Below are 14,876 nucleotides of genomic sequence, written 5' to 3' on the forward strand. Positions count from 1 at the left end.
TCGGCCCGAATCATTTCCATAGATACTACCTGACTGTGAGTTCCTCTAACATATTATGTGTGTTGCCAGGTGAAGTGGTGAAATTACATGGCTTTGACACCAACAGTCAGTTTGGAGTGAGCTGCAGAAAGTAGTGGCTGCAACAGGAGATGAACTTCATAGCTCCACATTCTCTAAGGCCTTGCACAAAATGGGTATTTATGGAAGAGTGGCAAGGAAGAAACTCGGTCTAAAAAAAACCATATCCTTGCCTGCAAATCTTTGCAAGCATCAATTATAAAATACTGTAAAGATGTGGACGAAGTCTTGTGGTTGGATGAAACTGAAGTGGAACTTTTTAGCCTCAAACTAAGTGGTACATGTAGTGTAAATGTAATACTGCACATCAGCCAGGTAACACTATCCCTACTGTAAATTATAGTGGAGATAGCATCATGCTATGGGGATGCTTTTCAGCATCAGGACTGGAAATCTGGTCAGGATTGATAGGAAGATGAATTCTGCTAAATACAGAGATATCCTGAATAAAAACCATAAGACCATAAGACAAAGGAGCAGAAGTAGGCCATTCGGCCCATCGAGTCTGCTCCGCCATTTTATCATGAGCTGATCCATTTTCTCCTATTTAGTCCCACTCCCCTGCCTTCTCACCATAACCTTTGATGCCCTGGCTACTCAAATACCTATCAATCTCTGCCTTAAGTACACCCAATGACTTGGCCTCCACTGCTGCCCGTGGCAACAAATTCCATAGATTCACCACCCTCGGACTAAAAAAATTTCTTCGCATTTCTGTTCTGAAAGGGCGCCCTTCAATCCCTAAGTCATGCCCTCTCGTACTGGACTCCCCTATCATGGGAAACAACTTTGCCACATCCACTCTGTCCATGCCTTTTAACATTCGAAATGTTTCTGTGAGGTCTCCCCTCATTCTTCTAAACTCCAAGGAATACAGTCCAAGAGCGGACAAACGTTCCTCATATGTTAACCCTCTCATTCCCAGAATCATTCTAGTGAATCTTCTCTGTACCCTCTCCAACGTCAGCACATCCTTTCTTAAATAAGGAGACTAAAACTGCCCAGAGTACTCCAAGTGAGATCTCACCAGTGCCTTATAGAGCCTCAACATCACATCCCTGCTCCTATACTCTATTCCTCTAGAAATGAATGCCAACATTGCATTCACCTTCTTCACTACTGACTCAACCTGGAGGTTAACTTTAAGGGTATCCTGTACGAGGACTCCCAAGTCCCGTTGCATCTCAGAACTTTGAATTCTTTCCCCATTTAAATAATAGTCTGCCCGTTTATTTTTCCTGCCAAAGTGCATAACCATACACTTTCCAACATTGTACTTCATTTGCCACTTCTTTGCCCATTCTTCCAATCTATCCAAGTCTCTCTGCAGACTCTCTGTTTCCTCAGCACTACCGGCCCCTCCACCTATCTTCGCAAACTTAGCCACCAAGCCATGTATTCCATAATCTAAATCGTTGATGTACAATGTAAAAAGAAGCGGCCCCAACATTGATCCCTGCGGAACACCACTGGTAACCGGCAGCCAACCAGAATAGGATCCCTTTATTCCCACTCTCTGTTTCCTGCCAATCAGCCAACGCTCTATCCACGTATGTAACTTTCCCGTAATTCCATGGGCTCTTATCTTGTTAAGTAGCCTCATGTGTGGCACCTTGTCAAAGGCCTTCTGAAAATCCAAATATACAACATCCACTGCATCTCCCTTGTCTAGCCTACTGGTAATTTCCTCAAAAAATTGTAATAGGTTTGTCAGGCAGGATTTTCCTTTAAGGAATCCATGCTGAGTTCTGCCTATCTTGTCATATGCCTCCAGGTACTCTGTAACCTCATCCTTGACAATCGACTCCAACTACTTCCCAACCACGGATGTCAAGCTAACAGGTCTATAATTTCCTTTTTGCTTCCTTGCCCCCTTCTTAAATAGCGGAGTGACATTTGCAATCTTCCAGTCTTCCGGAACCATGCCAGAATCTATCGACTTTTGAAAGATCATCGCTAATGCCTCCACAATCTCCACAGCTACTTCCTTCAGAACACGAGGGTGCATTCCATCTGGTCCAGGAGATTTATCGACCTTTACCCTATTCAGCTTCCTGAGTACTTTCTCTGTCGTAATTGTGACTGCGCACACTTCCCTGCCACCCTTGAGTGTCCGGTATACTGCTGTCTTCCTCAGTGAAGACTGATGCAAAATACTCGTTCAGTTCCTCTGCCATCTCCTCATCTCCCATTACAATTTCTCCAGCATCATTTTCTATCGGTCCTATATCTACTCTGACCTGTCTTTTACTCTTTATGTACTTGAAAAAGCTTTTAGTATCCTCTTCGATATTATTTGCTAGCTCCTTTCATAGTTAATCTTTTCTGTCTTAATGACCTTCTGGGTTTCCTTTTGTAAGGTTTTAAAAACTTCCCAATCCTCTCTCTTCCCACTAATTTTTGCTTCCTTGTATGCCCTCTCTTTTGCTTTAACTTTGGCTTTGACTTCTCTTGTCAACCACGGTTGCATCCTTTTTCTACTCGAAAATTTCTTCTTTTTTGGAATATACCTGTCTTGCACATTCCTCATTTCTTGCATAAACTCCAGCCACTGCTGCTCTGCTGTCTTTCCCACCAGTGTCTCTTTCCAGTCAACTTTGGCCAGTTCCTCTCTCATGCCACTGTAATTTCCTTTACTCCACTGAAATACCGACACATCAGATTTCGGCTTTGCTTTTTCTAATCTCACAGTGAACTCAATCATGTTCTGATCACTGCCTCCTAAGGGTTCCTTCACCTCAATCTCTCCAATCACCTCCGGTTCATTACACAATACCCAATCCAATACAGCCGATTCCCTAGCAGGCTCAACAACAAGCTGTTTCTAAAAAGCCATTACGCAGACATTCTACAAATTCTCTCTCTTGAGATCCAGTACCGACCTGATTTTCCCAATCTACTCGCATGTTAAAATCCCCCACAATTATCATAACACTGCCCTTCTGACAAGCCTTTTCTATTTCCAGTTGTAATTTGTAGTCCACATCCCTGCAGCTGTTTGGAGGCCTATAAATAACTGCCATCAGGGTCCTTTTACCCTTGCTATTTCTTAGCTCAACCCATAAAGATTCTGCACCTTCCAATCCTATATCACCTCTTTCTAATATCATTTCTTACCAATAAAGCCACGCCTCCCCCTCTGCCTACCTTCCTATCCTTCTGATACACAGTGTATCCTTGGACGTTCAGCTCCCAGAGACATGCATCCTTTAGCCAGGTCTCAGTGATGGCCACAATATCATACCTGCCAGTCTGTAGCTGTACAACAAGATCATCCGCCTTATTCCTTATGCTGCGTCCATTTAAGTACCACACCTTAACACCAGTATTTGATACTTTTCGCTTTGATTTCACTGCAACTTTATTGCACTGCAACTCTATTGCACTGCAACTCATCCCAATGGCTACAAATTTGCCCCATCACCTGCCTGTCTTTCCTGACATCTTTACTGCTCACCATCTTAAATTTATTTCTGTTTTCCCCTTCCTCCACTCTATCATTCCGCTTCCCATCCCCCTGCCAAATTAGTTTAAACCCTCCCTAACAGCTCTATTAAACTTTCCCGCCAGGATATTGGTCCCCTTCGGGTTCAGGTGTAACCTGTCCTTTTTGAACAGGTCATACTTCCCCCAGAAGAGATCCCAATTATCCAAGAATCTGAAGCCCTGCCCCCTACACCAGTCTCTCAGCCACGCATTCATCTGCCTGATCCGACTATTCTTGCCCTCGCTGGCACGTGGCACAGGTAGCAATCCCGAGATTACTACCCTGGAGGTCCTGCTTCTCAGCTTCCTTCCTAACTCCTGGAAATCTCTCTTCAGGACCTCCTCCTTTATCCTATCTATGTCATTGGGACCAACATGTACCAAGACAACTGGCTGCTCACCCTCCCCCTTCAGAATATTCAGGACCCGATCCGAGACATCCCGTACCCTGGCACCTGGGAGGCAACACACCATGCGGGTATCTCTGTCAGGCTCACAGAATCTCCTGTCTGTTCCCCTGACTACGGAATCCCCCTGGTAGCCTCTCTGAGAAAGCTTAAACCGGTGAGAAAGTTTCTACAGGGGCACAACTGAGAGCATCCTGACTGGCTGCTTCACTGCCTGGTATGGGAACTCTACTTTCCTTAATCACAGGGCTCTGCAGAGAGTGGTGCAGACAACCCAGTGCATCTGTAGATGTGAACTTCCCACTGTCAGGACATTTACAGAGACGGGTGTGTAAAAAGGGCCCAAAGGATCTTGGGAACCTGAGTCACCCCAACTGCAAACTGTTCCAGCTGCTACCATCCGGGAAACAGTACCGCAGCATAAAAGCCAGGACCAACAGGCTCTGGGACAGCTTCTTCCACCAGGCCATCAGACTGATGAACTCACGCTGATACAATTGTATTTCTATGCTTTATTGACTGTCCTGTTGTACATACTGTTTATTACAAATTACTATAAATTGCATACTGCACATTGTACATTTTGACGGAGACATAACGTAAAGTATGTGAAGGATCTAAGAAATAAAGTCAATTCAATTCAATTCAAGTTCGTCTTTCAGTTGGACAAAAACCCAAAGCACACTGCTAGAGCAACCATGGAATGGATTCAAATGAAAAAAATTGATGTCCTTGAGTGGCCCATTCAGATTCCTGATCTTAACCCGATCAAGCACCTCTGGCAAGACCTCAAGAATGCTGTCCACTGCCGCTTCCCAACTAACCTGGCACAGCTTGAGCAATTTTACAAGGAAGAATGGGCAAATCTTGCTCCATCACTCTGTGTAAAGCTAATAGAGACTTATCCAAAAAGACTGCTTGCTGTAATAGCTGCGAGAGGTGGTTCAATTAAGTACTGAGCAAAGAGGGATAAATACTTTTGAACTGCTGACATTTCAGTATTTGGATTCTTAGTTTTTCATGCTTTACAATTTTCCCAATTTTTTGGGCTCTACTGTGAAAAAGCATGTGATTCACAAATAAAAATTCTCTGTTAAATTCATCAAAATCCCTGGTTGTACTATACTTTTACGTGAACAAAGGGTTGGGGCCGAATACTTCTTCAAAGCATTATAGATGTGATAGTAGCAGTTAAAAAGACACATAAATAAGTAGGAAATCCAGGGATAAAGACCATGTGCATAAAGGTACAATTAGTTTATATTTACACCATGGTCAGTGCAAATGTGATGAGCTCTAGGACCCAATCCTCTGCTGCACTATCTTATGTTCTGCCTTGTGTACTCAAGTGGACGATTTTACATTCTCCCATAGCTATCATGGTTTTGCCTTCTCAATTGGTTTGTCAATATACATTTGAACCCTCTTTACATCCTCTTCCCAGCTGACAATCCCTCTAGGTTTGTATCAACAGCACACTTGGAAATATCACAGTTCATCCATTTAGCTTAATCATAAATTGTGAAAATGCCTGGGACCCTGTGGTAACTTGACCCAGCTTTGACCTGTTTATTCCCACTCTTTACTCCCTGTCACACAATTAGTTCTGATGTTATAGCTGGATATTGCCCTCATGCTCTGTACACCAAATTCCTGTGAGGCATCCAGTCAAAAGCCTTATGAAAATCCAAGTACACCACATCTCTGGTTTTCCACTGCTATTCTACATTACTTTAATACACTCCAGCACATCAGTCAAACATTCTGCTTGTGCTGTTGGAGTGTGTTTGAACTAATTTGGCAGGGAAATAGAAACTGAATAGGTGATCTAAGGACTTGTACATCAAGGTCCCTCTGTCCCTCAATACTCTTTAGGACCCTACCATTCATGATGCATATCCTTGCCTTGTAAATTCTCCCAAACTGCATTACCTCACATTTGCCTGTATTAAATTCCATCTACAAGATGCTGGAGGAACTCAGCAGGTCAGGAAGCATCTATGGAAGGGGATAAACAGCTGATGTTTTGGGCTGAGATCCTTCATCAGGTTAGCTGTCGCAGCTGATGTTTACTCTATTTCTTTGCAGACATCCTCTGTTCCCACTCTTGGCTCTTCTTTTTGAAAAATGTGAGCAGTCGACCCAAGGTTCTGAATGTATCACCTCGGCAAGCTTTGATGTGGACATTGAAAACTTTGTTCGCAAACAGGAAAAGGAAGGGAAGCCGTTTTTCAGTGAAGACCCAGAGATTGATAATCTGGTGAGATGTGGTACAATAGCACCTGCTTATAAATAATTTCTGTCATTACCTCTACTGTACTTTTCAGAAAGTCTTCCAACATATTCACTTGTAAAGAATTAGGTGTTGCTGTGCCTGGAGGAAGAGGCTAACTGGTGTTGGTGGTGTTAGGTTTCTGCTAGTTATTAAGGTGGCCACTTGGGCACATGGCCAAGTGGTTAAGTCATTGGACTAGCGACCTGAAGGTCGTGAGTTCAAGCCCCAGCCAAGGCAATATGTGTTGTGTCCTTGAGCAAGGCACTTAGTCACACATTGCTCTGCGACAACACTGGTGCCAAGCTGTATGGGTCCTAATGCCCTTCCCTTGGACAACACTGGTGTCGTGGAGAGGGGAGACTTGCAGCATGGGCAACTGCTGGTCTTCCATACAACCTTGCCCAGGCCTGCGCCCTGGAGAGTGAAGACTTTCCAGGCGCAGATCCGTGGTCTTGCAAGACTAACGGATGCCTTAAAGTTATTAAGGTGCTTTATCTACAAAGATTGATTGGGGATCTCCATAAATATAGATCAGAACCATCAGACTGCAGAAATCTGAGTTCTGACTAAAGGTGTAGCAATATGGGTCCAAGTTACACCTGTATTTTTGTGAGATATGTGCAACAGACTTTGTTTCATGACATTACTCATGCCCGTTGCTGTAAAGTTGGTGGTAGAACCCATAACAGTGCTGATATACAGAGGGATCTTGGTTTCCAAGTTCATACCTCACTGAAAATGGCTGTACAATTTGATAGGATGATAAAGAAGGAGTTTTCCTGGCGGTACATGGATATATTTAAAATGGAGGTTGATCGGTTCTTGATTAATAAGGGCATCAAAGGTTACTGGGAGAAGGCAGAAGAAAAGGGTTGAGAGCGATAATAAATAATGCCAGAACAGACTCAATGGACTGAATGGCTTAATTCTGCGCCTATGTCTCATGGTCTTATAGTACATTCCAGTCAACCAACACTCTCTGTGTAAAAACAAAACTTGTCCTGCGATATTCCTGTGAACCTATCCCCTTCTCACCTTAATGAACATTTCAGCCATAGGAAAAAGGTATCAGTTGTCTATCTGTGCCTTCATTATCTTAGAAACTTCTATCAGGTCTTCTCTCAACCTCTACAGCTCCAATGAAAACACCCAAATTTGTCCAACCTCTCCACTTACCACATGCCCTCCATTCCAGGCAGCATCTTGGTAAACCTCTTTTGCACCCTCTTCAAAGACTGCATATCCTTTGTATAGTGGGGCAAACAGAATTGAGTGCAGTACTCCAAATGCGACCTAACCAGAGTTTTATGAACCTGCATCATAACTTCCTGACTTGTAAACTCAGTGCCTCAACTAATGAAGGCAAGCATGATATATGTCTTCTTTACCCCATCAAACTGTAGAGCCACTTTCAGAGTGTTATGGACTTGGAGCCCAAGATCCCTCTGTGCACCAACACTGATAAGGATATTACCTTTACATTTGACCTCCCAAAATGCAACATCTCATATTTGTTTGGATTAAATTCCAGCTGCAATTGCTCTATTCCTATCTGCAACTAAGCTTCACCCTACTGTATCCTTTGCCAATCTTCCATACCATTCACAATAGCACCATTCTCTGTATCATCCGCAAACTTGCTAACCCACCCATCCGCAAATTCATGCAAGTCATTTATATGCAGTCAGTGGTCACTGTGTTAGTTATACCTATACTTGTGCTTATTAATGCACATATCTAATTAGCCAATCATGTGGCAGCAGCTCAATGCATAGAAGTGTGCAGACACGGTCAAGAAATTCAGTTGTTGTTCAGACTAAGTATCAGAATGGGGGAAGAAATGTGATCTAAGTGACTTTGACCATGGAATGATTGTTGGTGTCAGATGGGGTGGTTCGAGTATCTCAAAAACTGCTGATCTACTGGGATTTCCATGCACATCAGTCTCTAGAGTTTACAGAAAATGGTGCCAAAAAAAGTTCAAAGGAAAACTGATACAAATTCCTGTAGTCCTCAGTGAGTTGCTGGTGTACACCAGCAGCATCCAGTGAGCGGGAGTTCTGAGCAAAAATGCCTTGTTGTTGAGAGACGTCAGAGGAGAATGACCAGACTGGTTCAAGGTGACCGTAGCTCATACAGTATAATCACACGATACAACAGTGGTGTGCAGAAGAACATCTAAACGCACAACCTTGAAGTGAATTACACATTTGAGGTGAATTGAAGTGTGTTTCTTATTACACACTGTGGGGAATTCCAGACACGATGCTGGACTGCTCCTCTTGCGGGATGTGGGAAGGCAGAGAAAGCTCCAGTCTCCCTGACGAATACACCTGCAACAAGTATATCCAGCTGCAGCTTCTAACAGACCATGTTAAGGAGATAGAGCTGGAACTAAATGAACTTTGGGCATTTGGGAGGCTGAGGGGCTGATAGACAGGATATATACAGGGGTATGCAAAAGTTTGGGCACCCCGGTAAAAATTTCTATTACTATGAATAGTTAAGTGAGTAGAAGATGAACTGGTCTCCAAAAGTCATGAAGTTAAAGAGGAAACATTCTTTTCAACATTTTAAGCAAGATTAGTGTATTATTTTTGTTTTGTACAATTTTAGAGTGAAAAAAGGAAAAGAGCACCATGCAAAAGTTCGGGCTCCCCAAGAGATTTGAGCTCTTAGATAAGTTTTACCAAGGTCTCAGACCTTAATTAGCTTGTTAGGGCTATGGCTTGTTCACAGTCATCATTAGGAAAGACCAGGTGATGCAAATTTCATAGCTTTATATATACCCTGACTCCTCAAACCTTGTCCCAACAATCAGCAGCCATGGGCTCCTTTAAGTAGCTGCCTAGCACCCTGAAAATTAAAATAAATGATGCCCACAAAGTAGGAGAAGGCTATAAGAAGATAGCAAAGCATTTTCAGGTAGCCGTTTCCTCAGTTCGTAATGTAATTAAGAAATGGCAGTTAACAGGAACAGTGGAGGTCAAGTTGAGGTCTGGTAGACCAAGAAAACTTTCCAAGAGAACTGCTTGTAGGATTGCTAGAAAGGCAAATCAAAACCCCCGTTTGACTGCAAAAGACCTTCAGGAAGATTTAGCAGACTCTGGAGTAGTGGTGCACTCTTCTACTGTGCAGCAACACCTGCACAAACATTACCTTCATGGAAGAGTCATCAGAAGAAAACCTTCCCTGCATCCTAACCACAAAATTCAGCGTCAGAAGTTTGCAAAGGAACATCTAAACAAGCCTGATGCATTTTGGAAACAAGTCCTGTGGACTGATGAAGTTTAAATAGAACTTTTTGGCCGCAATGAGCAAAGGTATGTTTGGAGAAAAAAAGGTTCAGAATTTCATGAAAAGAACACCTCTCCAACTGTTAAGCATGGGGGTGGATCGATCACGCTTTGGGCTTGTATTGCAGCGAGTAGCATGGGGAACATTTCACTGGTAGAGGGAAGAATGAACTCAATTAAATACCAGCAAATTCTGGAAGCAAACATCACATCGTCTGTAAAAAAGCTGAAGATGAAAAGAGGATGGCTTCTACAACAGGGTAATGATCCTAAACACACCTCAAAATCCACAATGGACTACCTCAAGAGGCACAAGCTGAAGGTTTTGCCATGGCCCTCAAAGTCCCCCGACCTAAACATCGAAAATCTGTGGATAGACCTCAAAAGAGCAGTGCATACAAGATGGCCCAAGAATCTTACAGAAGCTTTTTGCAAGGAAGAATGGGCGAAAAATCCCCCAAACAAGAATTGAAAGACTCTTAACTGGCTACAGAACACGTTTACAAGCTGTGATACTTGCCAAAGGGTGTGTTACTAAGTACTGACCATGCAAGGTGCCCAAACTTTTGCTTTGGTCCCTTTTCCTTTTTTGTTATTTTGAAACTGTAAGATGGAAATAAAAAAGTAATCTTGCTTAAAATAGTAGAGAAATGTGTCATCTTTAACGTTATGCCTTTTGGAAATCAGGTAATCTTTTACTAGCTTAGCTATTGACCAGGGGTGCCCAAACTTTTTCCTGCCACTGTAGTTACACTGAAGGTGCAGGACGCAGGTAATTGGGTAATCATCAGGAGGGGGAAAGGGCTTAGGCAGCCAGTGCAGAGTACTCCTGTGGCTGATCCCCTCAAAACAGGCATACCACTTTAGGTACTGTTGGGGGACAATGACCTAGCAGAGGAAAGTCACAGCTGTCAGGTGTCTCAGAAAGGAAGTGGGTAGAAGAGTCAACCTGTAGTAATAAGGGATTCGTTGGTTAGGGGAACAGAAAGGAGGTTCTGCGGATGAGAACAAGATAACTGGATGGTTTGTTGTCAACCAAGATCAGAGACATCTCAGATAGAGTCCACAACATTCTTAAGTGGAAAGGTGAGCAGTCAGAGGCCCACGTAGGTACCAATGACATAGGGAGGATAGGTGGTGAGGTCCTGCAAAATGAGTTCAGGGAGTTAGGTGCTAAGTTAGGCACAGAACTTCTAGGGTTGTGATCTCAGGATTGCTACCATGCCAAGTGCAAGTGTGTGCAGAAATAGGAATATCATACAGTTTAACACTTGGATAAATGGTCGGTACATGAGGGTGGGCTTCATATTTTTAGATCATTGGGTTCTGTTCCAGCAAATGTGTGATCTGTATAGCAAAATTCAAAAGGGCAAAGATTGCGGGACTGAAACGGCTGTATTTAAATGTGCATAGCATTTGGAATAAGGTGGACAAACTTTGGCGTAATTACAGATTGGTATGACGTGGGCACCACTGAGTCATGACTGAAATAAGGTCTTGGTTGGGAGTTTAACATCGAAGGATATACTTTGTATTGAAAGTTGATTGGAGTACTGCACAGATGCAACAGGAGCATTCCCATGCAGGTCCGACAAAAAGCTTTAAAAAACCCAGTCTCTATAAAAGAGAGGTACCACCTAACGGAACGGTCATCGTGGCAGCAGTCATAGTCAGAGTAGTCTTGAGTCAGAGTAGTAAGGGTTTAGCGATAACAGGCGAAGGCTAGGTAAGTTCATTCCTTATTTCTTATTCTGAATTAACTCTAGAGAGAATAGGGTAATGTCTACAGAGCCAATGTTCTGTTCTGAGTGTCAAATGTGGCATTTCCAGGAGACTTCCAGGCTCCCCAGTGGCCACATCTGCGCCAGGTGCATCAAGATGTAGTGCCTTAGAGTCCATGTTCGGGAACTTGAGCTGCAGCTTAATGACCTTTAGCTTGTTAAAGAAAGTGAAGCAGTGATAGACAAGAACTACAGTGAGGTAGTCACCCCAAGGCTAAAGGAGAGGGAAAGGGAAATGTCAGATAGTGGAGAGCACCCCTGTGGAGTAGATAGTGAGGAAGGTTTTCAGAGCCTGCACAGGGACTTGGACCAGCTGGAAAAATGGGCTGAAAATGGCAGATGGAGTTTAATACAGACAGGTGTGAGGTATTGCACGTTGGAAGGACAAACCAAGGTAGAACATACAGGGTTAATGGTAAGGTACTGAGAGGTGCAGTGGAACAGGGGGATCTGGGAATACAGATACAAAATTCCCTAAAAGTAGCATCACAGGTAGATAGGGTTGTAAAGAGAGCTTTTGGTACATTGAGCTTTTGGTACATTGGCCTTTATTAATCAAAGTATTGAGTATGAGAGCTGGAATGTTATGATGAGGTTGTATAAGGCATTGGTGAGGCCGAATCTGGAGTATTGTGTTCAGTTTTGGTCACCAAATTACAGGAAGGATATTAATAAGGTTGAAAGAGTGCAGAGAAGTTTTACAAGGTTGTTGCCGGGACTTGAGAAACTCAGTTACAGAGAAAGGTTGAATAGGTTAGGACTTTATTCCCTGGAGCGTAGAAGAATGAGGGGAGATTTGATAGAGGTATATAAAATTATAATGGGTATAGATAGAGTGAATGCAAGCAGGCTTTTTCCACTGAGGCAAGGGGAGAAAAAAACAGAGGACAGGGGTTAAGGATGAGGGGGTAAAAGTTTAAAAGGAACATTAGTGGGGGCTTCTTCACACAGAGAGTGGTGGGAGTATGGAATGAGCTGCCAGATGAGGTGGTAAATGCGGGTTCTTTATTAACATTTAAGAATAAATTGGACAGATACATGGATGGGAGGTGTATGGAGGGATATGGTCCGTATGCAGGTCAGTGGGACTAGGCAGAAAATGGTTCAGCACAGCCAAAAAAGGCCTGTTTCTGTGCTGTAGTTTCTATGGTTTCTATGGCTGTCTCCCTCAACAATAAGTACTCCATTTTGAGTACTGTTGGGTGGGATGACCTACCCGGGGGAAGGAACAGCAGCTGTGCCTCTGGCACTGACTATAGTCAGAAGAGCAGATAGGCGATTGTGTGGACACGAAAAGGAAACACAGATGGTAGTTTGCCTCTCAGGTACCAGGGTCCGAGATGTTTCTGGAGGCGTCCACAATATCCTGAAAAGAGAGGATGAGCAGCCAGAAGTCGTAGTACATATTGGTACTAATGACATAGGAAGAAAAAGGGAGGAGGCCCTGAAAAAAAGAATACAGGGAGTTGGAAGGAAGCTGAGAAGCAGGACTTCAAAGGTAGTAATTTCGGGATTGCTTCCTGTGCCAAGCAACAGTGAGGATAGGAAACAGAAACATAGAAACAATGAAAACCTACAGCACAATACAGGCCCTTCAGCCCACAAAGCTGTGCCGAACATGGCCTTATCTTGGAAATTACCTAGGGTTACCCATAGCCCTCTATTTTTCTGAGCTCCATGTACCTGTCCAGGAGTCTCTTAAAAGACCCTATCGTTTCCACCTCCACCACCGTCACCGGCAGCCCATTTTTTACGCACTCACCACTCTGCGTAAAAAAAATTTAACCTGATATCTCCTCTGTAACTACTTCCAAGCACCTTCAAACTGTGCCCTCTTGTGCTAGCCATCTCAGCCCTGGGAAAAAGCCTCTGACTATCCACACAATCAATGCTTCTCATCATCTTATACACCTCTCTCAGGTCACCTCTCATCCTCCGTCACTCCAAGGAGAAAAGGCCGAGTTCACTCAACCTTTTCTCACAAGGCATGCTCCCCAATCCAGGCAACATCCTTGTAAATCTCCTCTACACCCTTTCTATGGTTTCCACTATGGAACAGAATAAGGTGGCAGATAAATGTGTGGCTTGGAATTGGAGCAGGGGGCAGGGAATTCAGATTTCCGGATAACTGGGACCTCTTCTGAGCAGATGGGACCTGTACGAAAGGCACTTGAATCCGAGGGGGACAAATATTCTTCCGCGCATCTTTACTAGAACTGTTAAGAATTGTTTACGCTAATATGACAGGGGGTTGGGAACCAGGATGATGGAGCTGAGGATAAGCTAGCAGCTTTACAAGTAGATGATGGATGTAACACTCGCAACACGCTGGAGGAACTCATCAGGTCGGGCAACATCAGTTGAAACGATCAGTTGACGTTTCGGGCCGGAACTCTTCGTCAGGACTGAGCAAAGAAGGAGGGGGAAGGATTTGAAGAATGCTTGTAGATTCAGTTGAAAGACCAGTAATTTGAAAGACAAAGGGGTGGGGAGGGGAAGGAGGGACATCATAGGCAGGAAAACAATGGGTAGTAGAAGAAGGAGGCGGAACCATGAGGGAGGTGATAGGCAGCTGGGAGAGGGGGCAGAGTGAAATAGGGATAGAGGAAGGGAGGGGGAGGGAATTACCGGAAGTTGGAGAATTCTATGTTCATACCAAGGGGCTGGAGACTACCTAGATGGTATATGAGGTGTTGCTCCTCCAACCTGAGTTTAGCCTTATCATGGCAGTAGAGGAGGCCATGTATGGACATATCTGAATGGGAATGGGAAGCAGAGTTGAAGTGGGTGGCTACCGGGAGATCCTGTCTGTTGTGGCGAACGGAGTGGAGGTGCTCGACGAAGCAGCCCCCAATCTGCGTCGGGTTTCACCGACGTAGAGGAGGCCGCACCGGGAGCACCGGATGCGATAGATGACCCCAACAGACTCACAAGTGAAGTGTTGCCTCACCTGGAAGGACTGTTTGGGGCCCTGAATGGTGGCAAGAGAGGAGGTGTAGGGACAGGTGTAGCACTTATGCTTACAGGGATAAGTGCCGGATGGGAGATCCTTGGGGATGGATGTGTGGATAAGGGAGTCGCGGAGGGACCAATCTTTCCCTCTCCACCCCTCTCTGCTTTCTGCAGGGATCAGTTATATAACCATATAATAATTACAGCACGGAAACAGGCCATCTCAGCCTTTCTAGTCCGTGCCGAACTCTTACTCTCACCTAGTCCCACTGACCTGCACTCAGCCCATAACCCTCCATTCCTTTCCTGTCCATATAGCTGTCCAATTTAACTTTAAACGACAACATCAAACCTGCCTCAACCACTTATGCTGGATGCTCGTTCCACACAGCCACCACTCTCTGAGTAAAGAAGTTCCCCCTCATGTTACCCCTAAATTTTTGCCCTTTAACTCTCCACTCATGTCCTTTTGTTTGAATCTCCCCCACTCTCAATGGAAAAAGCCTATCCACATCAACTCTATCTACCCCCCTCATAATTTCAAATACCTCTATCAAGTCCCCCCTCAACCTTCTATGCTCCAAAGAATAAAGACCCAACT

At 44.1% G+C, this 14,876-nt stretch overlaps 1 protein-coding gene across 9 annotated transcripts in view; it reads left to right on the plus strand.

Moving 5' to 3' along the window:
* pknox1.1 (pbx/knotted 1 homeobox 1.1) overlaps positions 1-14,876 on the plus strand; it is a 295,655-nt gene that overhangs the window by 137,941 nt on the left and 142,838 nt on the right. For 8 of the 9 annotated variants that reach the window (XM_063050187.1, XM_063050192.1, XM_063050191.1 and 5 more), the window contains one exon: positions 6,060-6,231. The exons of the other annotated variant lie outside the window; for it this stretch is intronic. In XM_063050187.1, coding sequence (XP_062906257.1) covers positions 6,060-6,231 — 172 coding nt within the window. The remainder of the gene's footprint in view (positions 1-6,059; positions 6,232-14,876) is intronic. 9 annotated transcript variants of the gene reach the window in all.

The sequence above is a fragment of the Mobula hypostoma genome, chromosome 6 (assembly GCF_963921235.1).
Source record: "Mobula hypostoma chromosome 6, sMobHyp1.1, whole genome shotgun sequence".
Classification (NCBI taxonomy): domain Eukaryota; kingdom Metazoa; phylum Chordata; class Chondrichthyes; order Myliobatiformes; family Myliobatidae; genus Mobula; species Mobula hypostoma.